The sequence below is a fragment of the Rhea pennata genome, chromosome 10 (genome assembly GCF_028389875.1).
Source record: "Rhea pennata isolate bPtePen1 chromosome 10, bPtePen1.pri, whole genome shotgun sequence".
NCBI lineage: Eukaryota > Metazoa > Chordata > Aves > Rheiformes > Rheidae > Rhea > Rhea pennata.
Window position 1 is genome coordinate 18,042,326 of NC_084672.1, and position 14,541 is coordinate 18,056,866.

General features: G+C 36.3%; 1 protein-coding gene across 1 annotated transcript in view; it reads right to left on the minus strand.

Annotated features, from left to right (window-relative positions):
- The window catches only part of TRPM1 (transient receptor potential cation channel subfamily M member 1), a 142,721-nt gene that overhangs the window by 18,368 nt on the left and 109,812 nt on the right, over nt 1-14,541 (minus strand). Inside the window, exons 9-17 of the mRNA XM_062583416.1 lie at nt 12,860-12,932; nt 11,907-12,007; nt 9,582-9,755; nt 8,053-8,187; nt 7,499-7,549; nt 5,817-5,957; nt 4,554-4,583; nt 1,827-2,122; nt 1,062-1,290 (exon numbers count right to left, since the gene is read on the minus strand). Coding sequence (XP_062439400.1) covers nt 1,062-1,290; nt 1,827-2,122; nt 4,554-4,583; nt 5,817-5,957; nt 7,499-7,549; nt 8,053-8,187; nt 9,582-9,755; nt 11,907-12,007; nt 12,860-12,932 — 1,230 coding nt within the window. The remainder of the gene's footprint in view (nt 1-1,061; nt 1,291-1,826; nt 2,123-4,553; nt 4,584-5,816; nt 5,958-7,498; nt 7,550-8,052; nt 8,188-9,581; nt 9,756-11,906; nt 12,008-12,859; nt 12,933-14,541) is intronic.

Genomic DNA, 14,541 nt, shown 5'->3' on the forward strand with positions numbered 1-14,541 from the left:
ATAATTAGTTTTTTTAGTTAAAAAAAAACTTGTGAAAGTGTAAAAGAAGCTTTGCAGATTCAGTTCTGCTGAATGAGATTGCAGAGATACAGGACACAGATACGAGTTGATGAAATACAGAAAAAAGGTTAAGAGAAGAATGTAGGTAATAAAACTAAGATATTAATGGGCAGAAGAACATTTCAGAGAAAAGAAAGGAAATCAATGAACAGATTTAGAAAGCACCATGATGCAATTTGGGAGGCAGGAGACTTGCCTCAAGATTTTAAATGAGTTTAAGTGGGAGACATGGGAAGGTAGAAAGAAGTTGAGAATGACAGAGTGGGAAATACATATGTGAGCTTGGAGCATGGCCTGGGAAGGTAGGCATGGCACTTTGTTAGTAATAAGGGATTCAAGAAATAAGGATGTAAGACTGAAGGTGGCACCATGATGAGAGGCCTACATATGGATCATAGTCATTGCATTATGTAACAAAGAAAGGACATATCACATCAAAATATGCACAGGCAAAAATCACCCTACTTCCATAATAACTGTCTCACTCAATATGTCTTGTTTGTGACACTCCCCTTAAAATACTCATAACCAGAAAAAGTGAAAATCAGTATATGGAATCAAATCACAGAAGATGGAAATAAAAGTCCCACAGTTTCACACAATGCAATTGCACAGACTCACTCATCATCTCTGAGTACCATTTGGTAGAATATTAAGCAGTGTAAGAACCATCTGTCCGTAATGAGGATTTTTTGGCTCATATACAACTAATCAGAAGTATATGTTTTCAATGAATAGATTTCATTATTCATTAAAAGCCTCAACTTTGCACTCAGATTTCAATCACATTAAGCCTTTTATGATCTTACATTCTCCTTTGTTATGGGGTATTGTTCCTTAAATGTCCTGAATTTGGAAACAAAAAATGTTAGCTTCAAAATAGATAAGCTCTTAAAACGCTTATGGTTAGTAACTCAATTTGTTCTATGTATATATTATAAATGATGCAGTGTTACGTACAACAAGCTGCACCTTTGATAGCAATTGTACAAAAGAAATACCTTAAGGCCAGGGTTTTTCCGCATGCGTAGTCGCCCCATCCACATGTCTGTTAAAAGCATCTGGCTGCATGTATGAGCTATGAAGTCCCTGTGTTTGGCTGCCACAGCCAGTTTCAGACAGGTGGAATTACTCCAGTTTTTTAGTTCATAGGTCAGTAATTTCATAGCAATCTGCTCATCATGTTTATAGGATTGATCCAGAAGTTCTACAGCCAGCTGACCAAAATCTCTGGAAAAAACAAGATAAATCTGGTGAAGTGTGATTTAAAAATCACAGAGTTTGCTTGCATTTGGGGTTCCACTCTATTCAAAGGGGGTCACATCTTCCCGCCTGCATGTACAACAACCAGAACAAAAAGACTCAAACCTGATTTGGGACAGCGGGCCAAAGCGCCAAATTTTTAGTAATCAGAGAGAATCAGCTTAGACCAATGACATCTTAAGGCTGGTTTAGATATATGATCAGATACATATTTGTTTACAAGAGTAAATCTTGGAAGTAACGCTGTGAAGCTAGCTGTACAGAGAAAGAAGCTGAAGAAAGAATGTGTGCTGTCATAAAAATACAAGTCTTCTCCTAGTTAGTGTTGCATTCAGACTCTGAAACCCAATTTTGCCTTGTTTGCTATTGATAAACAGGCTCCAAACAGCATTCCGTGAATCCACAGTCTAAAAATTAATTGTACTTTACTTAAAATAAGCTTTCCACAGGTCAGGCAACTCCCTATATCAGACAGACATGTACTCTGTTCCACATCAACTAACTTGGAGTTGTTGTCCAAATCCTGAGAGATGTCGTCCACCAGTTCACTCTCAGAAGATTCATGGGCCATAGACTTGTACAGTTTACAGGCAACAAGTGCCTTGGCCATGGTTTCCTCCCCTCGCTGCCAAAGAAAGAGTGCCATCTTTTGCCGTTTCATCAGCACGGCCCATACCATCAGTTCATGAAATGGATATTGAAAGCGGCTGACTTCTGGGTCATCCACATCAATATCAATCTCTTCCTCCTTCTTCTTCTTCTTCTTCTTCTTCTTTCCTTTGGTGGGAGGCTCATCATCCTGTGGAGAACAGAAGCAAAACTCTCCCCATCGGTTTTTAAGAGTTAACCTGACAATTGCATCATGCACAGAAAATCATTGAGAGGATATGATATTTATAATTAAAATTTACTTTGTTTTTGCTGTTTACTACAACGGATGCCAACAGAGACAAAACCATGAAGAACAACACAGGACAGAGCATGCACTGGGCTAGCACTGGGCTGGGTTAATATTTTAAACAAGAGAACTGTTTATTGCATACTTAACTACAGATCACCCATCCTGGGTAAGAACAATAGAAACCTATCATACCCCATCACTTTACACTGTGCTGTTAAGTATATCTCTACTGCCTGTGTAATTGCAATGAATTAATATTTAATGAATTCTATTGCAGTGTCAGTGGAGCTTTACCAAACGTGAATTCACTATAAATAGGTTCCACTGTAATTTCTGATTTGATATGTCTGAATCTATTCCTGAAAACAGTGCTGAATAACTCAGATATCAAAGTAGTTTTCAGACTGACATGCAGGTGGAAAGAGTGTTAAACATGCAAAGGGAAAAGGCAGGCAGGTAGTGTCCTTAAGAACAGTATGATACTAAAGGTAGTGTTCACCTTTGAGTAAGCAATCTCCTCTTATGTATGCAGTGAAAACAGAAGGTAAAAGTATCCCATTTCTTAAAGGGATAGGGATGATAGGCCATGACTACAGGAACCAACAAGGAAGTAACTGAAGGGAAGTACTGACAATGAAGCAGGATCCTGAAGGGAGAAAAGCCATGATTGGGAAAATTAGGGTTTAAAAAAGTGTAGGTAGAACATTGCATATACAGGTGTAGACAGAGCTCATCATCACTGCAAGGTGTGATTCTGGTCTCAGAGGTGTATTGCTAGTAAAAGCAGTTACTATTCTATGAAATCAGTTCCTGTTCATATAAGCAAGTATGGCATAACGCACTGTTTTATGACACTATGCAGCAATATGAACTTAAACACCAATTCAGGGCTCAGCACTACACCTCCAGATTCCAAAAAAGACTCTTCACTCACCATTTAAGTATGTATTTTCTCTTCTAGCAGTTCTGAGAACTGCAAGTGGCTACCTTTGTCTCTTATGGAAAACTTAGTGGTCATTAATAATAATAGGCACATGAAGAAATTGTTGGGCATTTTCAAAATAAAGGGCATGAAATTTCAAAAAGAGGACCAAAAATTGCACATTAGAAAGATCAAATCAAATCAAAACTCTGAATAACAAAAATAAAGTGCTCAGGAGCTTAAACTACTAGTGTTAAAGTACTTAGTACTGGGTGGCTGGGTGGGGAGCCTCCTTTCTTTTCTCTTGGAAGAATGGAAGTAGGCTACACCCACTGTCAAGAACAGTCCAGTTTGTGTCACATAAAAAACATTTCCCACTGAAAGAAACAGGCAAATCAAAATCTTGATTTGATTGCTATTGGAGAAACAAGTAACCCATATGTTCAAGTATGATCAAGTAGGGCTGCACCTCTGAGAGGCTAAGCGTTTGGCCCAAATCCGTTAGAAAATATGAAGTTGATCAGACAGGAAATTGATCATGATTGACACTTTCTCTGTAGATAAGAAAGCTGCCCATCTGCTTGGGGAAAGAGAGATTTTTGTACGTGGATGTACTATACACCAAATTTAACACAAGCATCATGTACATACATTGTGTTCAAATACTATCACGGCATTAATAGAAGTATAGTTCACAGGGAAATATCCCTGTCCTCTTTATGTAAAGGCTCTGCTAGTGTATATTAATGCATTTTCAGGAACAAAAGCAACTACCTCCAAAAGAAGATGAGGTTTCCCCAAATCAAACATCATCCCAGACTGGATCTTGAACACTGTGATTTCAATTTAAGATTTCTGCAGACACATAAGTACTTGAGGAAAGGTTTTGACCTGTAATGCTGGTTCAGTTCCATGTCATATTTATAAAGCATCATGTCATACCTGTTAGTAAAGATGTTTTATAGTGGAAGATAGAATCTAACATGCCACAATATTTTTTTTTACTTCAGTTGAATGTTTCCCTACGATAAAATCTTACTTGTGCACAAATTGTTACTTTACAGTTGAGGAGGCTTTGACTGCAAGTAGCACTGCTGGATCACATTCTCTCTTGAACATCATCTGTGTTCACATCTAAATGATTAAGATCTATATATGTTCCAACATGGAACATGTTATTGCCTAACAGTGCTAAAAACTGCTTGAGGATTATAGAGCAAAGCTCTAAGCTGCTCTCAAGACATTATCCATAGAAAACACTGTAAGTATTTCAGAGGCTGTTCAAAAAATGGAAGATGCCATCTAGGTGCAATTTACTTTAAGCCAATAGTGAAAAAGCTAAGAACAAGTGCAGAATTTTAGCAATAAATATACTGACAAAACCTGTATTTTACAATAAAAACTTACCTCCATCCCAAGCAATTTAAGAGCTTTTGGCTGAATATTAAAAATAGAGAAGGAAATTAGTTAGATGGGAGGGAAAATTCAAAGACAATACCAAAGAAAACATCTTTTAATTTGCTTACATAGGCTATTTATTATTAAATTTGCTATTCTAAATAATCATATTATTATTCTCCCTCTTAAATGTATTTGCAGTGAAGGCAATGGGTTAGAAAACATTTTCCATCCTGAACCCAAGTGAAATCTTTTGATTCAGATAGAAGAGTTAAATGACTAACTCAATCAGTTACCACTTTTGAGAATGAAAATCGTTACCTGATTACAAAATGTTGAAAAAATCTCCAGTGCTTCTAAGCAGTTATAGGGTAAAGATACTCACAGGAAACAGTAAAAAATAAACTTCTTGTACTTTCCCACTAAATATTCCTTCTTCTCTATTATGAAATCTCTGATTTTCTTCTTCTACAGAAGATTTATTGTACATTTGTAACCATCAGGTAGTACAACACTATATATGTACCGTATGTTGACTAGAGAATAGCTTGCTTGGGCTTTGACTGGCATTTTGACCGTCTGAAACAATTGCTTTTTTGTAATTAGGCTACAGAGCTTCATTTGACTTTCAAGGCTGAACTAAAATAAATAAGCTAACAGAGAAAATTAGTCTATTTGCTTAGAATAGAGCTTTTAACAATGCACGCTCTGTGCTCAGGTCATGACTATGAAAAGCTTTACTGACATTGCAGTGATTTCAGTGGGATATGATTTAAATTCATAGCAGGTCCTTAAAGAACGCCCTGTAACAGGTTCATAGTTCTGTATTCAGATTGAATCCTTTGCTGTACCCAGGTTAAGACTAGTGTTGGTTATATTTAATTGATCAATTGGTCTGGTCTGATCAATACAATTTACAGTTAGAAGAGTGCTATAATATTAAGCTAAAGCTTAAAATAGGAATAAGTGAATACACAAACACCAGAGTTAGAAATGCTTGGATTGTAAGCTATTGAAATAGGAAGAATTTCATTTCCAGAACAATATATTTACCACCTTTTACATCCTCCTATCCTTTAAAATATATTAGGTTAAAAGGTATTAAAAGGTATTTTACAGGTTTCTTACACGACTTCACTACCAGAGTTTCAATTTCAGTTGTACAGCATTTCTTTAGACCTGGACACAGTGTTTTACAAAGAGGAAGGTACAGAGGATTATTTATTTTTACCATGAGTATGATGGTCACATCCAGAATTAACTCATTCTTACCCTCTTTGGTCCAAATAAGTTATTATAAAGAGTCCGAAAACTTTTTCGAGTATAGTTGCAGCGATAAGCTCCACCCATGAGATATTCAAGTACAAGACCAATATCTATTAGGCTAATATGATAATCTGGTGGAAGATTTCCCTAACAAAGAAAACAAAATAAGTATTTAGGATAAGAAAACACAATATATATTAAATTGCCTGGTTAAACATATCATTTCATGCTTATACTGGAATATGGATAGTATTTGTAGCTGATAGTCTCATTCTCTCAATACTTGTATGAGATTAGCAGCCTCTGATTCATATCATGTACATTTTGGGGTCTTTTTATTTCATGTTGGCAGTGTTTTCAGATGAGGACAAATTTTCCATTTGTGATTTACTCATACAGTATGCCAGTGCCCATACAGTACAGATATATTTAAAAGAGTTACTTTTATGCATTTAGATAACCTTGTACTGATTATTAATCCACTGCAAAAGCATGGCCTGCTTAATTTCACAGTGAATACCATACATATCCTGCATTGTATGGAAACTTATATTTCATCATAATACTATCTACAAAGTTAAGACTACAATGCAGAATATTTGGATTAATCTGCAGCACATAATTGAGGGAAAAAACAGATTGTATAACTTCCACTGTCATATTATTAAAAACTAGATAGTTGCATTAACTCTCAGAGCTATGAGCTGAATACTACGCTTCATTGTTCAAACTACATCCTATAACAACTCTGATTCCACAGCACCACTGAGCAGTAGCTAGATGAAGCAACTATACTCTAAGCAAACACATCACCTCCATGTTAACCCAACTGAATCCCCGAGACTGCCGCTGAATGAGTGAGCCATGAAAATGGAATGAAAAGGCAAAAAGAAGCAGACAGAAAGAGAACAATGCAGAAGAGCATTAGTAACACTGAAAAAGACAAACACTGAATAAGTAAATAGATTAATATGAATTATACATTAATGCAGTACTGCAGAATTCCCATACTAAATCTCCCTGGAATGAAAGGGAGTTTTCCTTGCAAAAGGAATACAGACTATTCCATATGTTTATGTTGTACTGAATAAAAGCCCCAGACTTTAAACAAAGCAAATGTAACAACAGATCTCATGATGAACTTGTTCACATATAATGAACTAATTCGCACATAATGGAAACAAATGAATAACAGAGTAAGGAGTTGTAGCACTGAGAAACAGAATGGATCTTCTCCCAAGTAAAAGAAGCATCGCTTGGAAGATAAAATGACGAAAAACATTCAAGGAAACAAACAAAAGGGGAACAAATTCTGTGCTGGCAAGGGGTGGGAGTCCTGATAACCTAGCAGGCCTTACCTTTCACTTCTCCTTTTTAAGGAGCTTTGTAAGCTGTATTGAGGACTTCTTGTAGAAAAGAAACAGTATCAGTCTAAATCTGGAAAAATATATTACACTTCTAGCAGCTTAACTTTCCTCTCCTTAGCTTTTAAATTACTAGCAGTGTAATATAGTCATACCTCATTTAGACTGACACCACTGTTTGCCACAAGAAATAATTTGACTTTCCTTCACAGCTACCATCTAATTTCAAATGTTTGTTTTCCCCCATGCTATGCTTGCTTTTACTGTTGACTCATACAGTCAACATAACCATGCAAATATAATGCAGCTGTTAGCTAAGCTTACCTTCTTCACATCTCTGACTAGCAAATGCAGTGTATTTGGTGGACCCAGTCTCTGAAACAAAAATATTTACTGTCCATTAGAGCTTCAATTCTTCATATTTTTCACAAACAGAAATGCCATTAATGATCTGCCTCCAGCTGTAAGCAGAACTGCAGGCAATTATGTGCCACCACCACTCTTGCAGGGCTACATAGAAGGAACTGGGCTACAGTTACAAAGTTTTACTATCTGCTTTAAATTCTTTAAGTGCTCTTACTACGCATTTTAAATACATCACTATGTTTACATAATAAATCATAAGAGTTTCTGAAGCTTGCTGCAGGCTCAGCTATTGGCAATGTGCGTAAGTATGAAAACATTAGGCCATTATGAGTTACAGCAAGGCCTTCCTCTACTACTATCCAATTTTTATGTACTGTCAAGGCTCACAGATTTTCAGAAACAAAACAATTTTTGTAGTGTACAATGGAAGAAGAAGAAGAAAAGATATCCCTGTTAAATACAATACCAATAAGATACTGCAGGATATTGTTTTATTGTTTCTGCACACTCACAGTATTATAAAGTTCTTCCAGTCGAGGTATAGTAAGGAAGTGTTGCATGTTCACTCCATTTTCAATAAGAAGTTTCACAAAGTCAACTCGATCCAGAACCAATGCATCTAGCATAGCCTGCTCCAGAGAATTCACCTGAATTGCAGAATGGAGAACATGAGACTATGCAAGCAGAGAAGAGGTGGCTGGCCAAACATAAGCATTTCCACTACTTAGGAGATTCCCAAGTTCCCAAATACATAGATTAATCTACAAGTGAAAACCAATTCAGAAAATGATGTTTCACCCACATGCAAGTCAAAACAGATGGTATAGTTTGGTATAGTCTTCAGATGGCAGAGATCGTAGAAAATGTGACTGTAGCTTTCAGTCATTTTATTTAGTATTTAATAACTAAACCAGACATACCATTCTTCATATATTATGTGAGGAAGAGATTTACTTGCTCAATATGATAGGAGCAGGTTAAAATTAAGAAAAATAATGTATAAATTTGAAAATAAGTTGATATAATTTACCCTGATAACTCATGTATGTATCAACCACTCAAACTGCTGCCTAAAAGAGAAATGGCAACATGTACTGTTGAAAGACTCAAACCATCGAAGAAACGCTTCTTTCCCTTCACCAACTCCATTTTGCATTTGGAAAATGTTCAGAAAGCCTTAAGGATGTTCTCTTAACAGAGCCTAAGGGGTCAGAACCAAGTGGGAGAGAGGAAAACCCCTGAGTAGCAGTCTCCTTGACACATGAACTTTAATCCAGACAATCAAACCTCCAACCTACTGCACTGGAAAATGAAAGACTTAAGAAATGGAGACGTTCAAGCTGGGTGCACTTGATAAATAATGTGTACAGGGAAGGATGAAGATGTTCACAGGTGTTCTTATTTCCTTCCGACAAGTGCAGGGAACAAGATGCAACTTTGACATGGGATTAGGCAGTGTTTCCTGTCTCAAAGACTGAACAGCACCAAAATTTCCCTGCAGAATTCTACTGCTGAGGCTAAGGAAATATGCAAATAACTATTTTATAGGATGGAAATGTGCATTTTTCCCTCTCTTTTTGTTCCCTGGGATGGCCTAGCCACTTTGTTTCTGTGATAAGAAAACAGTTCACTCCTGCTCAAAAACCAGATTGGAATAAAAACATGAGACTGGAAAAATTAAGTGAACTCTAGGTGATTAAAAATGGTCATTTAAAATGGAATTTTAAAACTGCAGACACTCTTTTCACATTCCTATCATGATGCCTTTAAAATACACAGAAAATCTCTCATTAAAAAACACGATTTGAGTACCCAGGAATAATATATCTCATGTCTTAAGTTCATGCTGTAGAGGATATAATACCTTTTGCACCATTTTCCAGGATATTTAAAAACTAATATTGTTTGGATAATTCAGTCTCTCAGAGCCTTAAGGTAGGCTAAATCCCACCCCTGTAAACTGACAGAAAGCTATAGAGAAAGAAGAAAAAAATGCTCAAAGAAGTCCTTAATAGTTTTAATACAAATATTTCCATCTCACCCAGTTCAGAAGTTCAAGCTTTCTTGGATCTGTTTCTTCTTCTGGCTCTTCTTTTGCTTTTCCTCCCTTTTTTTTCCCTTTTCCTTTCCCTCTGGCTGCTTTAGTCTGAGCTGCTGGAGACTTCTTTTCCTTCTCGGGGGCTGTACCATCAGCAGCTGTAAGGCTTCCTAAGGGCTGTATTTAATAATGCACAAGTATTAGAAATCTAATTCATTGTACAGTGAACCTTTCATTGAACACACTCCTATTGAACTCACTCCCCAGTCATCACTTCTTGCATGCTGTCAACTTAAGATGATCCCCTCTGTAAGTGTAAATAACTTTTCCATAGTTACAGACTTACAACTGCTTTAAAGCTATTATGTCTACCATAGTAACACTGAAAGTGAAAGCAGTGAAATAGGTAGACTGTCATGGGACTTAACACAGAGGATGACTGTATCAAAACAGAATCAGTGTGAGAGGACTGGGAAGATACAATACTGAATTACCTGACACTTCAGCTTCTTTGCTCTCAGTGAAAAAATCAGTTACATATATAGAAAGCTAGAAAAGGAACTGGTGAAAAAGAACTTAAGGAGAATGTTGCAAAATGCCAAATAGCATCCATATCATAGAGGTAGAAAGGAGGAAGAGAGCCACTAGCTGGTTCATTTACATTCTGGAGAAAATGTTTATGTTTATGTGGAGACACATCCATTCTCTGCTACATTCTTCCCCATTCTACTCTGTCTACCCAAGTCAGGGAGGCAGACATACAAATATCTTGCCACTACTTGCCCGTGGTTTGGAGGCTTAATTTGCTCAAGCTAACAAACAGCTTATATAACCTCCATGCACACATAAACCAGATCACAACTACCTGAGCTCTGCATAGAGAACTACAGGACTGGGTCTGCTGGCTTCTTCCTTAACAAGGCTTGCTCTCTGTGTTTCTCAAAAATAGTCTCCCCCTTGCTATTCATAGCCTAGACAAAACTGCATCTGCCAACTTGCAGCACATGCAGGACTGAAAGCAATCTTCATGAATTTGAAATGTCAATGGGCTACAATTGACTCATATTGTTTCCACAGATTGTTATGGAATATGAGTATGAAATAGGACAAAGCAGTAACTGGCTTCAGTTGTCAACTGGTATTTTTGAATCTAATCACAACAAGCTGGAGACTGGGACATTCCTTCCAAATAAATGCTTTAGAATAATAATACTTTATATTTTATAAAATCATTAAATATTCTCTGTATAAGCATTTTAATAGACTTTGAATATTGGAGACATCATATGTAAGTGAAGGAATAAAATAGCATATGTAGCAACATTTGTTAGTAGAGTTTAAATTATACAGGATTCTAGATGAAATAAACTACATTATATACAGCACGTACATGAATAGTACCATTTTATAACTTCAGTAAAGACATCTGAATAATAATAAAAAAAAACCTTGTACTTCATTCTTACAGCCTTTTGCAGCCTAGTTTTCTCATGACACTTTACAGTAATTCAATACCAGATGGCTCATGCAGTAAAGCAAAACCCATCAACTCAGTGAGTCAAGAAGTGGCTTAAACAGAGCATTTTAACTACACAAATGAACAAAAGCACTGCAGTGTTTCACTGCTGACTTCAACTAGTATAGCATCAAAAAAATAATTTGAGAGAGAAATATCTCATTTCAGTACCTAAAGCTCTACTGAAGATCCCTTTATTAGTTCATTGGCATAGCTCTCCCTGCTAGGGCCTATTTTCAGCAAAGGTTTCCTTTGGTCATCAGGATTTTGCTTCATTAATCCAAATCAAGAGTTTCATAGCTATTAATGAAATGAGGCACACAACTCCTCCTAAGCTGTGCTGTGAATCTCAGTCTGCCTATGTACTTTAATAGGTAGTTGGTGACACTGTCAACTGCAAGCACATGTCATTGAGACCATCAGAAGTCAAGAAAATGTTAGCAGATTACACAATTCACTGGGAGTGACCAGGACTGCTACTGTTCAACTGTATGTAAGACTACAGATTGTTTCCAATAAATGCATTTCTTGCTTCCAAATCCTGTAAGGATTATTAAACAGGGTTATTTTTCTGCTTGTCATGAAATTGATTTTCTAAAGCACATAGAGTTTAAATCATTGCTAACTTTTTGCAAATAGCAATCTGAGGAAATTTCAAAACGAACAGGCCATCCTCAACACGATACCCTATATGAGGCTGGGACAAAACAGAATTCAATACTGCTTCTGCTTCAAGAAAATCCAAGAAATGAATACTCAACTGCTTATTTTAAATTATTACCAAATAATATCACTAGGAAAACCAGTCTTACTGGCCAGTGATGTCCGAAGACAAAGATTTGGCTGCGTGCAATGTCTACACGATTCCAAGCCAAAGCCAAGCTTAGCTGGTCTGGAGCAGATGCATTGGTACCTAAAGAGAAAAAAAAAGCACAGGTTTTTGGTGTTTTATGCATGATGAAACAAGATTGGACAATCTTCTTTAATTTACTTCTCTAAGAACTAGAAAACAACAAGCCTGGATCCTTAGTCTATTGCCACAATTCTATTGCAAAGCAGGGGATTCAACAAGTTAATTTATCTTTCATTTGACCCCATATTCATAATTTCAAAAAGGATTAATCAAATTCTCTCTCTGACTCCCTAAGAGCTCCCCACGCTGACTTTATAGTCTGTTGCTAAAGGCAAACATTAAACCTTTCTTCCAAAAGACTCCTTCTCTCAGCTCCTCTGGCTGATCCTGCAGAGATGAGTATGGTAATTCCTCTCTTTATCTCAGCATTAGGGACTCCAGTATTCTCACACTGAGCCTGTATCAGCTACAAGGTGCTCTGCAGACTGAAAACAGATGCTGTTTCAGCAAACAGGACAGAAGTCAAAAAAACTGGGAACCGATCCTAAATTTTGCCCTGAGGCTTAAACAGCACATTTCAGGTCTGGAAAAATTCAGTTAATCTTTTGATCTCTACACCATTTCTTCTAACTTTATTAATATACACCAGAACTGTAATAAAATGTATTAAAATACCAGAGTTATAGCTGTTTAAGTGTTCCCATGCCAGGGTTTCGGATGAGGAAAGTTACACAAAAATTTCAATCTAAATTTTACACTTTGAGCTAATCGGACCTTAATCTGAACCTAAAGCCAAGCATTTTCAGGTTAGCTGAATGCAAAGCTTTAATATTGAGTCAACCTCAGAGAGCATTTAGGACTGTCTTATTGGGGTTGGTTTGTGTATCCTTCCTAATTGCTTGTAAGACCCACCTTTGAGGAGAGCAGTTAAGATAGACATCTCAATATCCTGTTGCCCTTCGGACCCCATACGGAATACAGTGATCTAAAGGATAGCATAAAAACAAACATACAGAATTACAACACATAAAAGAGAGAGATTAAACATGCAGATAGAATAAAGAGTAGGGTCAAAAATTTTTACAGTTCTACTAAGTTTATCTTTGAAATTTTACAAAAACATTGAACAAAGCTTTTAATAATAAAGTTATCCTAAAAAATCCCTGCATTGGTAATGGTGACAAATTTGATGAAATTCTTCACCAAATTTTCACAAGTGGAGATAAAATTGCCACGCCAAACTCTGGAAAGTAGTAACGGAAATGCCACCTTGGAAATGGAAATGCCTGTTACTTGTCGTTACTATCATCATATTTATTTTTTTGACTATCAACTCAAACAGTTTTGAGTCATGTGGTATCTTAAATACTGACAGGCAAAATAACAGAAACTGCTAATAATGAAAAGTGATTATTTCTAGTCACATTTGCTTAGTTCAGTCCCTTACAGATTATATCTCTGAAAAATGATTATTTCTAGTCACATTTGCTTAGTTCAGCCCCTTACAGATTATATCTCTAAAAACAGAAATTCATATAAAGCTTAGCTATTGCGAGAACTACATATTAAAAGATAATTCAAAAGCATAATAACCTAATATTCCTTGTTAATTAAATACTGAATATAGACAAAAAAAGCCAAATTCTTCATCTTTTGAAATCACTTCTTCACAGCAGAAGCTAAGATTAGGTACCGAGAATGGCAATTTTCCCTGTAGTTTAAAATGGATTTTGCATGCAGGCAAAGATAATTTTTTCCACAATTACATTAGCAAAAAAAGAACTTAAGGAAAAATTATATCTATTTACAAGAAAGCAGACACAATGATCAACAAATGCAAATCATAAGCCTGGTTATGTTGGACAGTCTTACCTGAAATCTTCAGCCACTACCAGTTCGACTTTTGTGCCTGAATTTTACTGACTAAATCAGGCCTCCTCTCATACGCATTTTAAATTTGAAATCATTTGACTAAAGCAGCTGTTGGCTGTCTTTACTCAATTAGTTTCTCTAGGAAGGTTGATTCTCTTACAGTCAGATTATCAAAATCATGTTTATTACCAATTGACTTCTGATGAAGTCATATACATCAATGTGGAAACGATTTTGGCATCATGCAAATATAAATATATTATTAGTATATTTATAGTACCCAGACAATTCACAGACTTTAGAGTCATTCAGTACAATTTTATGTAACTATTTTGGCATGCTAATAATCACTTCCGAATGTGTGAGAAAGACACACAGATGTGTGTCTATTTGGTTGCACTACTATAAAACACAGCACTGTACTGCCCCCAGTGGCATTCTCAGCTGGACTAATCCTTAGAGAATTTAGTTCCGACATAGTTATTTAAGTGCATATTGAAAAAAAAAAAGATCACTGGAAATTGTATATTCTGGCTTTTACAAACCTGCGAACTAAGTATTAAAATCTGATCAAAAATAAGGAACAGCGATAAAACCTGAATGGCACCTTCTCTTGCAGAAATCCCTCCAAAACAAAAGGGAATTCAGTATCAGATGTGATGACACCCTGGAAAGGAAAGTGCTGGGAGAGAGTGAGGGAAGAAGGGAGGCACAATTAGGAA